The 16,115-nt window shown below is 34.3% G+C and overlaps 1 protein-coding gene across 1 annotated transcript; it reads right to left on the bottom strand.

The window, feature by feature from the left end:
- Positions 1-12,073: 12,073 nt before the first annotated feature.
- On the bottom strand, positions 12,074-15,810 carry LOC132162657 (protein SMAX1-LIKE 3). The gene is made up of 3 exons (XM_059572940.1): positions 14,045-15,810; positions 13,501-13,747; positions 12,074-13,365 (listed from the first exon to the last, which is right to left on the bottom strand). Exons 1-3 carry the CDS (start codon positions 15,217-15,219, stop codon positions 12,307-12,309), a joined length of 2,481 nt encoding a protein of 826 aa, XP_059428923.1. The 5' UTR covers positions 15,220-15,810; the 3' UTR covers positions 12,074-12,306.
- Positions 15,811-16,115: the final 305 nt, after the last annotated feature.

The raw sequence follows: 16,115 nt of genomic DNA, 5'->3' as shown, positions 1-16,115 counted from the left end.
GGAATTTATCGTAAATGGGCCTGTAAAATGAAGTATCTTTTTATTTTTTATTTTTTATTTTTAATTTTTATTGATGCACAGAACAAAATATACGTCTCTAAGAGGTAGCTCAATCGGTTAAAAACTAAGCTTCACGAAGTAGAAGTAACTAGATCAAATTTTTCTCCCCTTATGTGAACATGTAAAAAAAAAAAAAAAAAAAAAAAATTCAAATCAAGAAAAAGGAAGACATATTGTCGTATTAATATTCTTCATACGCTAAAATATATAATGTAAAATGTTAGACGTACATGAAAATCATATATGGATGGATATATGCAAATAATATTTTGTAATAATATATGCAAAACACGTACTGAAGATGCCATCTAGAGTTGGCTCTCTCTCTCTCTCTCTCTCTCTAAAAAATACTAAAAAAAATATAAATAAATATAATATATGCTTTAGGAAAACGACCCAACAATCATGAAAAGCAGCATCGTCTCCAAAACCTAATGATCACTCTCAAATTCTGTGGCGTATTCGCGTGAGCATTTGCTGTGCCTTTTGACCGAAGACCAGCACCCCACACACCCACACACAAAAACCAAAACGAACATCATGGTAAACTCTCTTCCCCATAACTGAAACACATGAAAGTACCCTCTCCTTGGATCCCTCAATCTCATCACTTTCAAATGATAAATCCATAAAAAGCACAGGAGAGAGATAGAGAGAGAGATAGGTGGTGGTGGGATAACTTGGGAATATCTATCTATAGATTGTAAGGGACTTTTGGATCTGAGATTTCCCTTACTTTTATGCAAAAAACTCACTTATGAGACAAACAAAAGAGGAAGGAATAGACAGTGACCTTGTGCAAAAGAGCCATTTGTTACCTCCCCTTTTCTTAAAGTCTGCAAAAGTCTCAACTTGTGTGGAAACTTTGTCTTAATTGTTGTCTTTTCTAGATGCCAACAATATAATTCTCCTTTTTTGGTGGGACTCTACTAACAGTTTCTTTCTTTGTTCAAAATCAATGTATACTTGGTATTCGGTGCAAGGAAAGGGGATGCCACCCCTATTGTTTGAATCTTGTCGGCCCAACCCACTTCTAAAGTATAAGAGATTGATCATGAGATCGATTAGAGCTTCAAAGAATCTCCTAATTTTCTTGCCTTTCTTTCCTCCATTCCCTATATATCTTCTTTTACTCATATTCTTCACAATCAAAAGAGGTTATCTTATAAAATTTTGATGATAAAAGAGTAGTATATAACGTCGTTGCTAATTTTTTGTGGAATGTTTGTTGCTTTTTAATTAGCAGCAACAACAACAATGAGAGTCGTCTCGGCATTAAATGTATATTTTAGGGACAACAATTATGATCCCTTAGCTTAAAATGGTAAAAAACCATTGCTCATCAAAAACAATGTATTGTTGCTAATTATGATTAATTAGTAACCACATGCATGTTGCTGCTGACTGTAACAATTAGCAACAACACATGTTGTTACTAATTGCCACATTTAGTTTTTTACATTATAAATGTAATTAAAAGAAATTAAGACATAGTACCGAAAATTATCACCAATGGGCAATGAATATTCCATCTCTATCGATCCGACCACAAAAGAATATACTTCAATTCTTCAAAAATCTACAGTCATCTATTTTCAACTTTTTTTTTAAAATTCCAATCATGCACAGACAATAGACACCAGACAACTGACAAAGCATGAAAAACCTAAGAGCAATTGGCAGATGTTGGGGAGCCATGGCCACTTGCCATCCTAAGAGCTCCCCAAGTACATGAAGTCAAGAACCCACCCTCCATTTCTTTTCCCCACCCCGTACAAAGAAAAAGTCGAACGTGATTTAGATTGCTAAGTCTTCCAGCTTCCCTTTATAATCAGTACTCATGTAAAATCTAAGTAAATGGACAACTTTTTAGTCCCAGTGTCTCTCATTTGCCTTTTTAATTAATAATAGAACTTCCAATTTTTTTTTTCCTCCTCAACCATACTAATATCTCTTTCTAATTCAATCTAATTATGTCTGCCTTCTTATATTAGGAAAAAAACTTAACACAAAAAAGTTACATATATAAAACGAAATATTATAAACCTTGGCTTCACGAGCCATATTCTACTTTCTGATTTATAATATAACATGGGTGGATTGTAGGGTTATACTATTCTTTTATCTTTTAAAAATTGATGGGACATTTAAAATTACTGTTGGATCAAAAATCTAATAATGATTCATCCTAAATCTAATGATGTTTTTAAAAGCTACATCAACTTTGAAAAATAGAATGATGATATATATAACATTATACTCATTAGGGCTATGAGTTGTTTGCCTTAGAAAAATAAAATAAAATCAATCCGCGTCAAGGGTTTAGAGGATTATTTTAATAACTTTATGAAGAAAGGAAGGGCAAGATATCTATCTGATAAAGCAGATGAAACCCATATCTTGAGAAAGATATTATGATTAGATGAGTTCCCAAAAAGTTATTAATTAGTTATTCATTTAAGGTGGTCTGGAAAGGTTTCCAAAGTGAAGGAAACACGATATATGGCTCCTAATATAAAGAGGGAAAGGGAAAAATAATGTAGAAGGGTGAGGATAAGCCCATTGGCTCCAATAAAGCAAACAAGTTCAATTAATTAATGCCTCAATGAATATGTTTCCTATTCCATAAGGCTTAAGACTGAATTTTGGCCATGCCAGTAGGCCCCGTTGTGATTTTAGACCTAATTCTTTACCATCCCCTTATTGATCAGACAATCACAATGTTTGGGGGGTTGTCCTTATGCGACAAGGCTCCACCAACCACTATAACGTCATTTCTACTCCCTCCCAATTAAAATGCTCCCCAAATTAATTATTTTCGGGTCACCTTTTTTCATTCAAATTATGTGTGGTGGAGATGCACCATTCCATCATTTTTTGCAGAAGACGAAACCCCTTTAATTAATTTCTTGTTAAATGGAGAAGTAGGGAGAATAAGTTTGGGTTCAGGCCAGCCCGACCACCTTAACCCAACCTTACAAATTTACTGTCAAATAAGTTTGGGCCAATCTAAAGCTCACGTGTATGTCCAGAGCCTAAAAGAAGAATGAATATAATTATAAACTTCCTCCTTTTAATTCAGGGTAATAATAACCTTTTTCTATGGTTTGGAGTAAAATGAAATTATCATACTCAGTATCCAATTAACAATGCTCTCAGGTGATGTGCATGGATAATGTTAAATAGGAAACATATATTTAACCGTCATTGATCCTTAATAACACTACAAAAAATAAGCTCAATAACGACGACAAAATTAAGTTGCCGCTATTGATCGGATATGTTAAAGCTAATGGTCGACTATTAGCGTAGAATTTTGTGTTGACGCTAATGGTCACATGTACGCATTAGCGGTAAAATTTGTCACATCATTCTTTAATGTGGTTTTTAAAATTACTATTAAATTTGTGATAGGTTAATATTGATTTTTGATTCAATGATAATTTTAAAAGCCACGTCAGAGAGTGAGAGAATGAGAGTGTGTTGAGCGACACTTACTTGAGCAAGTAGAAACAAAAACTTCACTCGACTCTTACTTGATAATTGCTCAAGCAAGTTAACGACAATTTAATTATTTTTAAAATTGGATTTCCTATTTAATGATCTTTATTGTCCTACCTATATATAATTTACTTACATGAAATTTTGATAAGGGAGGGGAAATTCTAAAATCCCTAGAGGTAGAGAGAGAGCCCATTTTCTCCTTTAGCATAAACTTTTATTTACTATGAAATCCTAAATCATTTTTTTTGACAACTGGGGTTTTAATATGGTACCAGAGCGAAAATTCAGTTTAAACTATGTTTTTGTCATTCACTTCCCGTTTTAAATTATATATTCCGTTGTTAGGCTTCAGTACTCATTCACCTTTTCTTAGTAATTACAAGAAAATGTTAAGATATTAATTGAATAATTGAGCTTTTGAGGGTCAAACTACAAGCTCAATATGCATTTCATGTGTCTTTAAGTGGAATGACACATTGATCAAATTGGTCAGTTTTGCAACCCAATGTCACTCTTTCCACCCGTATATTTTGTTCTTTTAACTACAAGGACAACTTTTTCTATTTTTGCTATTATTACTTGGAAGGGCCAAAAGAGTGAGCTGTGAGCCAACCGAAGGTACAAAAAGATGCATGTATCAATGTTTACCCCCGTAACAAGGGGGTTAAATTACAGCCACGGGGAGTAAAAAGAGGAGCTTTTCCTTTAGAAAAGCCATCAACTTTCTAGAAATAATTAAGATTTATTTATTATTGCTTTTGTAATGAAGGCACTACTTTACTCTTCCTTCCTGCTTTTGAGGGAAAATTAGATTCCATAATTCTCTTTAATCTAATTAAGATACTATAATAAGTGTTTCCTGACAGGGATATCATGCAATAATAACAAAAGAATCCCCATTTTTCCTCTCTCAAAACAAACTTAATCAACAAACATTTGCTCCATACACCTAAGGACCCTATGGATTTACTAGAATCATGCATTGAACACTCTTCAATTCAACTGACGTCAAACTTCAACATAATATTCTGGAACTTATTCCGAAATATTCTCAAGTTGGTGACCATTATAACATGGTGCAACTTGGCCTCAACTTATTCCTATTATATATTAGCTGAATATATGTATCTCATTTATAAAGAAAGGAACTTGAGGCTGTTTGCTAAGAAGAACAAAAATGTATCTAACTTTTAGAATTAACTTCTCTACTGGCTTTAAGCCCTTGTATCAACAAATGGCTAATTATATAGCTTTTGGGGTATTATGAATCATGTTAGGTTATCAATTTTTGGCATGATTTGCGAACTCGGCAATGTTAGAGTTGATGAGTTTGACCAACGTTAGGTTATCAATTTTTGGCATGATACGATTTGAACCCGACATAAGGGTTAGTAATTCTTAACACGACCTATAAATCCGACTGTATTCCGACACAAACCCAAAACAAAATTACTAGGTATGGGTTGAGCTATATGGTCCATTCAATTAATAAATTGGTTGGGTTTGAGTTGTGCTATATAGTCTTATACCAATATTTCGATATGATCCAAATCCGACACGCAAACATATATAAATTGCCACCCCTAGCTAGGATCATGTACTGTTAACTAGTTAGCTTCCCTCTCTGGTTTGTAAGCGGGGTGCAGGTTGGCCTCCTTGGAGGCTCTGCTGTTTGCTGGTTGGTTTTCCTCCTAATTGTGCCAGTTCCTTTTGTGATGTTCCCCTGTTGATGCAGTTGCTGTTCTGCTGTTGTAAGTTGGGAGCTGATTGTTGCTGGCTCCTTTTTATTTATTTATTTAAAAAAAAAAGTTTATAAACCAAATGAAGAAGAATAAAGTTACATGAGGGCCTTGTTGGGATTTTTACTCGTCCTGCTGCTGGATTCAATATCTTTGCTTAGCTACTCAAACAATAATCACATCAAAGAACTTTTGAAAAGTGCACCTGATCATATTGAAGTTCTGAATTCTTGTCTACAGCTTTAAAAAGAAGGAAATAGTTGTGAGTATGACGAGTAGATATAGATCTAGAAATGTGGAAAGAAGATTAACTTGGCTCCAAAGCAATTATAGCTAGCTATTAGAGAGAAGTAAGCTTCTTCTTTTTTACTGCCTTTTCCCCCCCCATCACTTCCTTTTATTCTTTGTTCCTTTGCGCTCATCCCCGCCCCCTCTTTTCATCTCTCTCGCTCTCTCTCTTACCCTACCAAAGACTACTAAAAGGTAATATGTAGCCTAAACAGGCGTTATATTAAGAGATGCCTGCAAAACTTCAAATTCAAATTGGAGTGAGCAGAACTTTGTCATGCGGTTGTGGACCCATTTTAGTCTTACACAGATGAAAGATTGGTAAAGAATGAAGAACACGAAGTTTGCATTTTTCCCATATTTTTGATGCAGCAATAACAAGATAAAAATTTTAATTATAGAAACAGTTTTCATAGTCTATAGTTGAGAAGTCGGCCAGTACTAGCTAATTAAATTGATAACTCAGATTATTTACTCAATCATTTTATTAATCATAGTCTATCACATCAGACTTAATTATAAGGAATATGCAGTAAAAACTATAATTAATACACGCACTATACAAAAGATACTACTCATAATAAATAATTGATTCAATTTTTTTGGTATCTGAGTGCACATCTATTTAGATTGAATGAAATAATGGTATCAATGGGTGCATCTCAAGCTCCCAACATTACGTATTCCCTAAGATATTGCTCTTTGGGTGTCCTTTTCATTTGTGAACCATTAAGCGAACACTAGCTGATTTGTCAAATGGAGACCAAAACATTTGTGAAAACAAATAGAAAAAAACGACAAGAAAAAGTAAACTCAAAAATGGCAACAGTTGTTGGCACTTCACAAGCACACTGCATGTGATGCGTGACTAGACTTCACGACCACATGTATACATGCTTCCCTTTAGTATATTAATTATACACCGAGTGAGAAAAGTTCAACATTAACTAATAGAAAAACTATCACACAATAGTGAAACTGAAACCTAATAATATGATGCCACCTCGGCAAGCAAACAATATTGGGAAGAAGAAAAAAAGGATGAAGATTTAAAAAAAGAAAAGAAGAAAAGAACAATCCTGTAAAAAGAAAGAAAAAGTGGTCTAAAGATAGAGGCTTCTTCAATTCATAAATGGGAAAAAAGTTAGAAAAGAGATAAGTAAAAAGTAGAAGAGAATAATATATAATACTATTTCGTTGGATTTTAGTTTGTGTATGTGGAGAGGGAGAGAGAGAGAGAGAGAGAGAGAAAGAGAGTGATCAAGGGACCTTTAATGTGTTAATTCCCCAAACTAGTCCTAGTCTTTTGAAAAGCCAGAAGCGACAAATTCCCTACTTATGCTTAGGGTTTTAATTTAAAGTAGAGAAGATAATGATCTTTTTGTGATTCTAAAGTAGCAGCATCTTTAAGGTTTAAAGAAGAGATGCTCATCGATGATTTTCTTAACCCTTTAGATTTCTTTTTCTTTTAGCTTTAATTTTTTATTTTATGTTGAACCCAACCCCTATATACCACAACTTTTCAATGCTTTCCAAAGATGAGAATGTTGGGGTTACGAAAATCAAAGAAGGAAAAGTTATTCTTTTGCAAAACGCTTCACAAAGCATGAAAAGTAGTGCTCTTTTGATATTTCTTAGGGAAGATTTTGCTTTTTCCTTCTAAAGCAGAAAAAAGTTGCTTCTCCTTTGCACAACCCTTACGTTATGGATCATACCTTAATGTTATTTTGCATTCCCAACATTCCTTTTTGTATATTAATTATAAGGAGCATTATGCAACAATTTTTTCCTTTTTCCTTTTTTTTTTTTTATTTTATTTTTTATTTCTTAATTATTTATTTGGCACCATACCAATTAAATTCTAGAGAGGACACAACCCACTACCACACACACACACACATAATTTTGTACTCTTTTAATTTTTAATTTCAGATATTGAATTATTTCACATGTTGCTTTCTCCTTTTCCCTTTTTAATTCAAACTTGTTTCTTACAAATTGTCCTAATTATATACATCTTTCATTTTCTACAAAGCTTTTTGAATGAAAGTAGTAGTGTTTGAAGCAGTACTTTTAGTAATCAACAACTAATTTTTTAAAACATTAATGAAAAAATTGAATTGTGTTTCAAGTTCCCCTTATTTATGGTAAGAATTTATCTAAAATGATTTGATTAAATAAAAAATGGAACAAAATGTTAGAAAGAAAGAAAGAAAGAAAAACAGTTGTAATAAGTGAAGTGTTTTAATTAACCTAGAAATTAAGAGAATCATTGCTCATGTAGTTAATTTAAGCAACAAAAAGATCAAGTTCAATCAAAGATAAAATCCTTACTCATGTAGTTAATTAAGCTATTTCGGGACAAAGGAAATAATAAACTTTTGATTGACCATAACGTACATTGATGCCACGAAATTCCATGAGATACATTTATTTTGATCCATGCAAGACAGCTAGCTAGCTTTGGCAACTATCTAGCTAGCTTTAAACTTTTGCTTTTCAATTAAAGATATATAAAACTCTCAAGTAGAGAAAAAAATTTCAAGAGAACTTATATAGAATTAGGATTTTTCAGATAATTCAAAATATAAATTGATACATGATTTATTTTCCTGTCATGGTTATGAGTATCCAGTCCAATCATGGAAGCCTGTGGAGGAGATTGATCACTTTGGGGCTTGTAGAGGACTTCCCTATCTGTCCCCTTTCTTTTTTTCTCTCTTTTGTTGTGGTAAAAGGCACAGTCGTGTCATTGGGACGGGCAAAAAATTAAAATAAAATCTACTTGGGCTACCCAACACGCTCGATTGCTTAACATAATGAATATGATTAATGCATGAGTTCTTTATAATTGTCCAAGGTTTGAACTAGCCAAACAAGTAGTGACGGAGTTAGGAGTTTGACTCATTGAGAAAAATTATATGTCAAATTTAATTTGGCTTCGAAATGTTCCTTTGCTACGAGCTATGTAGTTCAAGTGAATTTCAATTAATGCTCAATAGATTTTAGCCGTCCAAACAATCTATCAATAAGCTAGAAACAAATCAAACAAAAGAATAACTAACAACAAGGGCCAATCCAACATCATTATGTATATTTTAACTTGACAGGCAGTGTACATGGCTGTATGTCCCTTCTGGACACCTCTTAACTCTGCTGCTGCCAACAAATGAAATATTTAATTGAAATGAGAGGTGAAATACATAAGGAGATAAGATTTGAACTTAGCTTAGAACCTTTGCTATGATACTATATTAAATTATCAATTATCCAAAAAACTTAAATCGATAAGAAATTATAAATTTATTCATTTAAATTAAGATTTTAATACAAATAAAGCATGTCTTGGGCTCAATTGATCGGAGTTCAATTAAGAACCGTACGCTCGCCCATTTCAATAACTTAGCAAATACATCTTCACAACTCTCTAATCAAAAAATGACTTGGTCTTGAAGTAATCCCAGCCGACATCTTATATATATATAACAAATGGTAGTTTTCCATCGATGAAACTCAAAATTAAGGATATATATATATATATATATATATATGGTCGCTTTGTAGACAAAGGAAAACTTTAGAAGGGATGCTCACAGTTGGCAGATTGATAACTACATATAAATATATATATATACATGGAGTGAGTATACGATTTGCTTTGTTTGGAACAAAAGAACAAGTGGAATAAAGTCGAGCCCGTGTTCCACGTACATTAATACCCAAAAGCTTTATAATTCATGTTACTCTTGTTCAGACACAGAGCAGCTGGTAGATGCTCAATAAATTATACGCTTTCCATGATGGAGATAGATGTTAATTAAGTTCATGGAATTGTAATTGCATGGATTGGGAAAACTAGCGAGACGACGACGCTTTACAAATGTTTTATTGCATTAATAAAAAACCTCATCTCATCCTGTGACAAAACCAGTGGCATACACGTACGCATGCTTAATTTATTATATATATATAAAGATGATAACTTAAGTAGTTTAATGCATGAAGCAATAGGGGATGTGCCCTGGAACAACTTCTAGCTTATGCCTTTCCTTTGATTACATGGACATATAAACTATTTTCACCTTTGGCCCCTTCTTTTGATTAAGAAGTTGTCAACTTTTTCACATGCAGCTAGTTGTATCCATCTTTGGTTAGCTTCCCTTGTGAAATCCATGCATTTTTTCTCAAAAATATTCTTGGCATTATTCATTGAATTAGATAAGATTGTACAACTAGGACAAAAGTACGATGGTAGATCTCACTCGATCTAGAAAGAAAGAAAAAAAAAAAAAAAAATCTATTTAGACTATATTGTGACCCCAACAAAGCCATATAATTAATTAGAACTTAATTGGAAAATTAGAGTAATGCATGTGATATTAATGTGACTAAGGGAAATGTCTAGTTACATTTGCAATATCATTACAAAAGAACTAGTCAAATTGCATTTGAAATTCTTAAATCACTTATCAAGCCAAATTTTACCTAGTAATGAATCAATTGGGAACTTAGCACTTATAAACTCTTTTATAATTTACTCTCTTTATATGAGTTATTCGTTTTTCCAATATGGGATTGGAGTACGTTGCTACAGATGTACAATACAATATTCTTCGAGGGGAGTATGTAGAGAAAATGTCACATGATTCAAGAAAGGTTCTAATCACATCCATCTATGCTATTACTTAAAAAGAATTAGTTGATATTATAATTATAGCTCTCCGAAATAAAATTCAGTCTTACATAATGAAAAACCAATAAGGAAGAAAATGCATGATGTATAGTGTATTTGGTTGTTAAAAGATATTCAACTTGGGAAGTATATATCCAATTTGTGCTACTCGTCGTTTCTTAATGTAGATCTACTTTTTCTTTTCTTTTTTCTTTTTACCCTTATCTTTGAATGCTTTTTCAGTTCAAAAAGAAAATTAGGAAACCTGTTGAATTCGTAGATAGAAACAACGTGTACCTATACCTATGACCCACGCACAAAAGCCAAAGAAGATGTAAATTGATCAAAAGGTCATGTGGTTAATTCCCGATCGATTGTCTATGATGCATGATACATGTTATTTGCACATTGATATTTATAGACTGTTACAAATAGATAATGATTATGACATTGCTGATAAATATTATATTAAAAGATTGAGTTGGATTTTTTTTTTTTTTTTTTTTTTTTTTTTCTTATTCGAAGGGAAAAGTCTAGCAAGTGATATACGGTCCATGAAATGTGAGCCTTGCACAATAAACCATATTTAAAAATAACATATTCCTTTTAAAATGTTTCCCTTTGCAACCACATGCATGAGTAGTAAGCATCGATATTCCTACAGTTAAAAATCAACAAAATGGACCAACATGAATCCATGAAACAGTTTAATCACCTGCTCATTTCTTGGGTTTAGCAGCCTCCTAATATTATAATAAACAAAAAAATATAGCAAAGAAATTGAAAAAAAATAATAAAATTCAGTAATTAAAATTGTTTAGTGATTAAAAAATAAACTACTGTAACATGTTTATATATATATATATATATATATATATTAAGCTATTAGTGACAACTTTTTTCATTGCTTGCTAAGAGCCTAAGAGCATCTCTAGCTAGCAGGTGCTCTAAAAGGCCGATAATGACATGTCTGCACAAGAGGGGAGAGGGAGATTCGAACTAATGACCTCCATTTCTTTAAGTGTGATCCAAACTGATTGAATTATTTCTTAGGGAAGCATTTTTTCGTTTTTAGTAGAGTAGTTATTCTAAAAATTTTGCTACAGTGAACTTGTAGCACCTTCTACTATTATTTTAATAATTTCTTTCTCTCTCCCTCTCCCTCTCTCTCCTTTAACAAACAATAAGAATAATATTTAAATAAAATAGAGAGAATTGAATAAATAATATGTTGGAGTTTGTAGTGAAAAACTAGTAACAAAAGTAAATTAAAAAAATGTATATTTTGAGTAACTAAAATAGTCATCATTATTGAAAATGCTCTAAAATCTAATATCCAAGTCATCGTGACCAGGGAATTTGTGGTCGGTGATTGGTCATTTTTGTTGTAGTGTAAATAAATAGAAACATCATATGATTCCATGCATGCATTGGAGTTATATATATTCTCTAACAATATCCACTCAAATAGCTAGCTATGACTGTTGGCCTTGATTCCATGCATGAACCGGAAGAAAGACACACCACGATCGATCTGATCATATATGAATATAAAAGAAACTATCTAAAAGAAAAGAGAAAAAGAAAAAGAATCTGTCATAAATAAAGGAGGAAAATATTGGCTATAAACTGTTTGGAGAAACAAGAGATATACTCTTATGAAAGCGAAAACTATATTGAAAGGGAAAAGAAAACAAACTGAAATGCTATCCATGAATCTCTCAAGTCAAAAAAAAAAACCTCAGAACAAAAAGGGGAAAAAAGGTGATGGGGAAATACACCAATTAATTAATTAACTATTAGAGGAACTTCATGGATTAATATACATGATCATGATGTAGTTAATTTTACATAATGTCCAACACTAGGAATATATTGACTGATCGATCAGAATCTAAACACATGTTAATTAAACAAAGAAAAATCCAAAAAAAAAAAAAAAAGGAAAAGAAAAGAATAAAAATTAGAACAAGACCGACACGTACGTACGTACGAGGCCACCTGATGACATGTTCTTCCAAATATAAGGTTTTTCATTTTTTTTCATAATTCCTGATATTTGAAAATAATCCGTTTATCGACAGAATCAAGAAGCCCAATGTCGTCGATTGACTGATCATCGGCGCTGTCGTCGTCGTTAATGCAAATGTTCAAATCCAAAGACATAGAACAATTAGGACTTGTCGGCTTCTCCTCTTGATCTGACTTTTGCTTGGTAGGAGGAGAGCAGGCTCTGGATCTTGAGCTGAAACTTTCGCAGCTCAAAATGATGATAGCGTCGCTAAGATCAACTTCTTCACCATCAGATTTTGTTACGCTTCCTCTTTCAATGGCTCTCTTGAAACCCATTTGAGAGCAGTAATCTGCTTGCTCCACGTCTTCGACTAAGAAAACCCTATGAGGATTATTCGACACTGCCTCCGCGAACCTCTCGATGTAACTGCAACTTTGCTCGTCTCTGGATCTTTTGTTTCTGCAATCCTCGATTGAATCGGCTCTTGTTGATGAAAAGCTGCTCAGGGAAATAGAAATAAGGCTGTTTTGAGAGCTCCCAAAAACAAGCTTAGCCAATTCTCTAGCAATTTTCTCTTTAGCTTCCACATCAACACCTTGAAAGAACAACCAGGTTTCTTCTTTGGCCACATCGTTGTTTCTTCTTACCATGCCAGACCTGCATTTTAAGATTGTTTCTGCAATTTCAGGAATTATATCCTTCTGCCAGGGTACCTTTTTCTCCAATGCATTGCATAGGGATTTGAGGTTTTCTGCGTTAAGCTCCTTAAACCTGTGGGTGTACTGATCCGTTTCCATGACATCACTGGAGGAATCCGAATTGGGATTTGATGAAAATGGTTGTTTGGGATCATTTTCCTCTGTATTAATGTACATTCTCAATCTTGGTTCAACGATATTGATGTTGGAAATTTCAGAAATATTCCAGAAATGGTGGTGCCCCCCACATGACTGTGAAAAACCCGTAGTGGATGAAGACGGTGATAAAGAGGAGAATGTGAGGGTCTTTTCAGAAGAATAGGGTTGTTTGTGGATTGAACTGCAAATTGAGTTCCACTTTTTGCAAAGGTCTCTGACTGGGACACAGTTCTGGTAGAAAGAGAAGATGATAATTGCAAAAGCAAAAGTTAGTTTTCAACTTTTACAAATGAATAAATGTTGAACTACATCGATCACATGTACATGTTTACGAAGTTTAAGGAGGTTGAGATATGTGAATTAAACCTGATCCTTAGAGTTGAGTACTCCTCTGCTCTCATTTTTGTACTGTTGGAGCCATGCAGGAAGGCTTGAAGTAGTGGAGTCACTGTTACAAGTGCTGCTGCTTTGCAATCTTCGAGCTTCAATATCGAACTTTGCCGAGCACTCGGCGCAGCAGAGAAGCTGCTGCTGCTGCTCCTCCCCACTTTCAAGCAGTAGCCAGCTAGTTCCATTTTCAGCCTTCTTGCTTGTGGACTGACTTTGAAGATCACTGAAGAAAAAAAATAAGATTAAGTTGATATATAAGAAATAAGTCCGTGAATTAATCCGTATCACAAAGATATAATACATATCATATCAATTCAAAAAACAAAGGGGAAAAGGGAACTCTCCTTTTTGTTTTTCTTTTTTTACCATTCCATACATTCATTCAACACGTACTTTTTTCCTTCAAGAAAATGACTATACTTCTTCAATAAGGTGATTCACATGAAAATCAAATTATTTTTCAGAAAGCAAGTGCGGAAATAAAGTGATTCATTATGTCCAACTTTACCAACTGTTTTACCTGTCAGTGATGAGACTCAAGCGCAAGCTGCCTGCAGGAATTGTAAGAGGATGAAGACCCCAAACAGTCTCCAGCGATGGATGAGCTGATGATGATTTACACTTCATGTAAGTTTGGAAAGTAGCAATTCCCATGAGCCAAAACATCCCGCCGGCCGTCTCTCCGATCCCACAAACCAATTTTCCGAGCTCCATGATCATGTACTCCACAGGACAATAATAACCCCTCCTCCCTTGCTCAGCCCTATAGTCAGTTGCCCATTTAAGATCTCCCAAATACAAAACAACTCCTTTGTTCATACGCCCTTTCACAACACTTCTAAGCTCCCCAAGTTTCTGTTCAACATCTACTCTAGAGTGATTCACAAAAGAGGAAAGTGTGAGGGTTATAAATTTTACCTCTCTCAAGGTTTCAGGAACATCTCCCTTGTCAATCTTTTCCATCACTCCTCTGACAGTGTCATCAAGGCTAGCAAGACACTCTCCTACAATCACAGTACTTCTCCTTCTTTTGTTCATCATATTATCTATCACACTTCTAACATCCTCAATATTCCTGACTGGATCTGATGATGATACAACTGGTTTGCCTACTACTAATTGATTACTTTCCTTAGACTTGGTATTTAGAGAAGGAGGTTGAGAAATATTACATAATTCTAAAGATACAGCTTGTTCGACATTGCTTTTCACTTGGGTGCTAGAGAAACCAGCCTCTCTCATCACTCTGCTAACGCTAGGATCATCTAAGATGGATATTATGAGCTGCTCTAACTCTATTTTCACGGCTAAGAGAGGCTGCTGCTGATTCTCAATAGACCCGCGTCGCTGATGAGCCTGCGCGCGCTTGAAAGCGGCAACCAAGGCGTTGGAGATGGAAGGATGGTGTTGTTGGGAGCCGTGAGTGGCAAGCATGGGGCTAGAATTGGAGGCTGGGAGGCGGTTGAGCGCAACATTGAAGCAGAGCTCTAGGGCTTTGCACTGGAGAGGGTGAGAGTGGGATTGAAGGCAAGCCGTGCGCAACAAACCAGTGGAAGCTGCAAGCATGGTGTTTGCCACGTGGAGAGGAGTCACCTGAGCATGGCCGCGACGCTTTGCGAGGGTTATGGCTTGGTTTACTATTCTTGCGGCCTCTGCAGTCAGAGTTTGTTGAAGAGTGTAGCCTCCTGATCTCATCTTCAACTGATCTCTCTCTTTGGAACAGCTAGCAGCGACAAGAAGCTTAAAAAGGCTTCAAGAAACAAGTTGTATAGATGTTTTTTTCATGGGTTTATGGTAGGGAAACAAAGGAAAAAGAGAGAGAGAGAGAGAGAGAGAGGTTTAGGAAGCTTCAGGGCGAGAGAAAGAGAGAGAGAAAGAGTGGGATGGAGTTTTTTAGTGATGGGTAGGTTTCAATCCACCTATAGGTTGTCTATGTTATGCAGAGAAGTTTGATATGAAGCAATTGTTTGTTTCTTAGCTAGTTTGTGATTATGATTTGGCTGGAGAGAGAAGGTTTGAAATTTATGGGAGGTGGGCTGTGCTTTTCTTGTAAGTGAGGTAAAATTTGGGGTCCAAAGTCGATTTTGTAGTGGAAAGTGGAATGCATGTGCTGACAAGCAGGACGAATGCACCAGTATCAAAGGCAACTCAGCTTTGCCCTCTCTCTCTCTCTCTCTCTCTCTCTACACCAAATTTGATAAAAAGATATAGTAAGTGGGTCTCTCTCTTTTATGCAAAGTATTATATACACTAACCTGAAAAACAACACATTTCCAATCTTTTCAAGTATAAACCAAATCATCATGGTATTAGCTTTCTTCATTATCTTATTCAAATATTCCAGCTACTCTAGCCCGTCTTTTCAAGAACTTGATCAAATTCAATTCCCTTATACTATTAATTATATATATATATATATATATATATATATATATCAGCTCAACAAGTAATGATTTAATATTAAATAAAAATAAAGATTTTGAGTTGAAATCTTGTTTCTATTAATTAACTCGCATTTCAATTGACTATTTTATTTGTTTAATATGACCTGTTGTGTTGAGTAAAATAAAGAGTGTTAGATTGTAAATTAA

Source organism: Corylus avellana, chromosome ca9 (genome assembly GCF_901000735.1).
Source record: "Corylus avellana chromosome ca9, CavTom2PMs-1.0".
Classification (NCBI taxonomy): Eukaryota; Viridiplantae; Streptophyta; class Magnoliopsida; order Fagales; family Betulaceae; genus Corylus; species Corylus avellana.
Note: the sequence above shows the minus strand (reverse complement) of the source record. Positions and strands in the feature narration are given on the sequence as shown.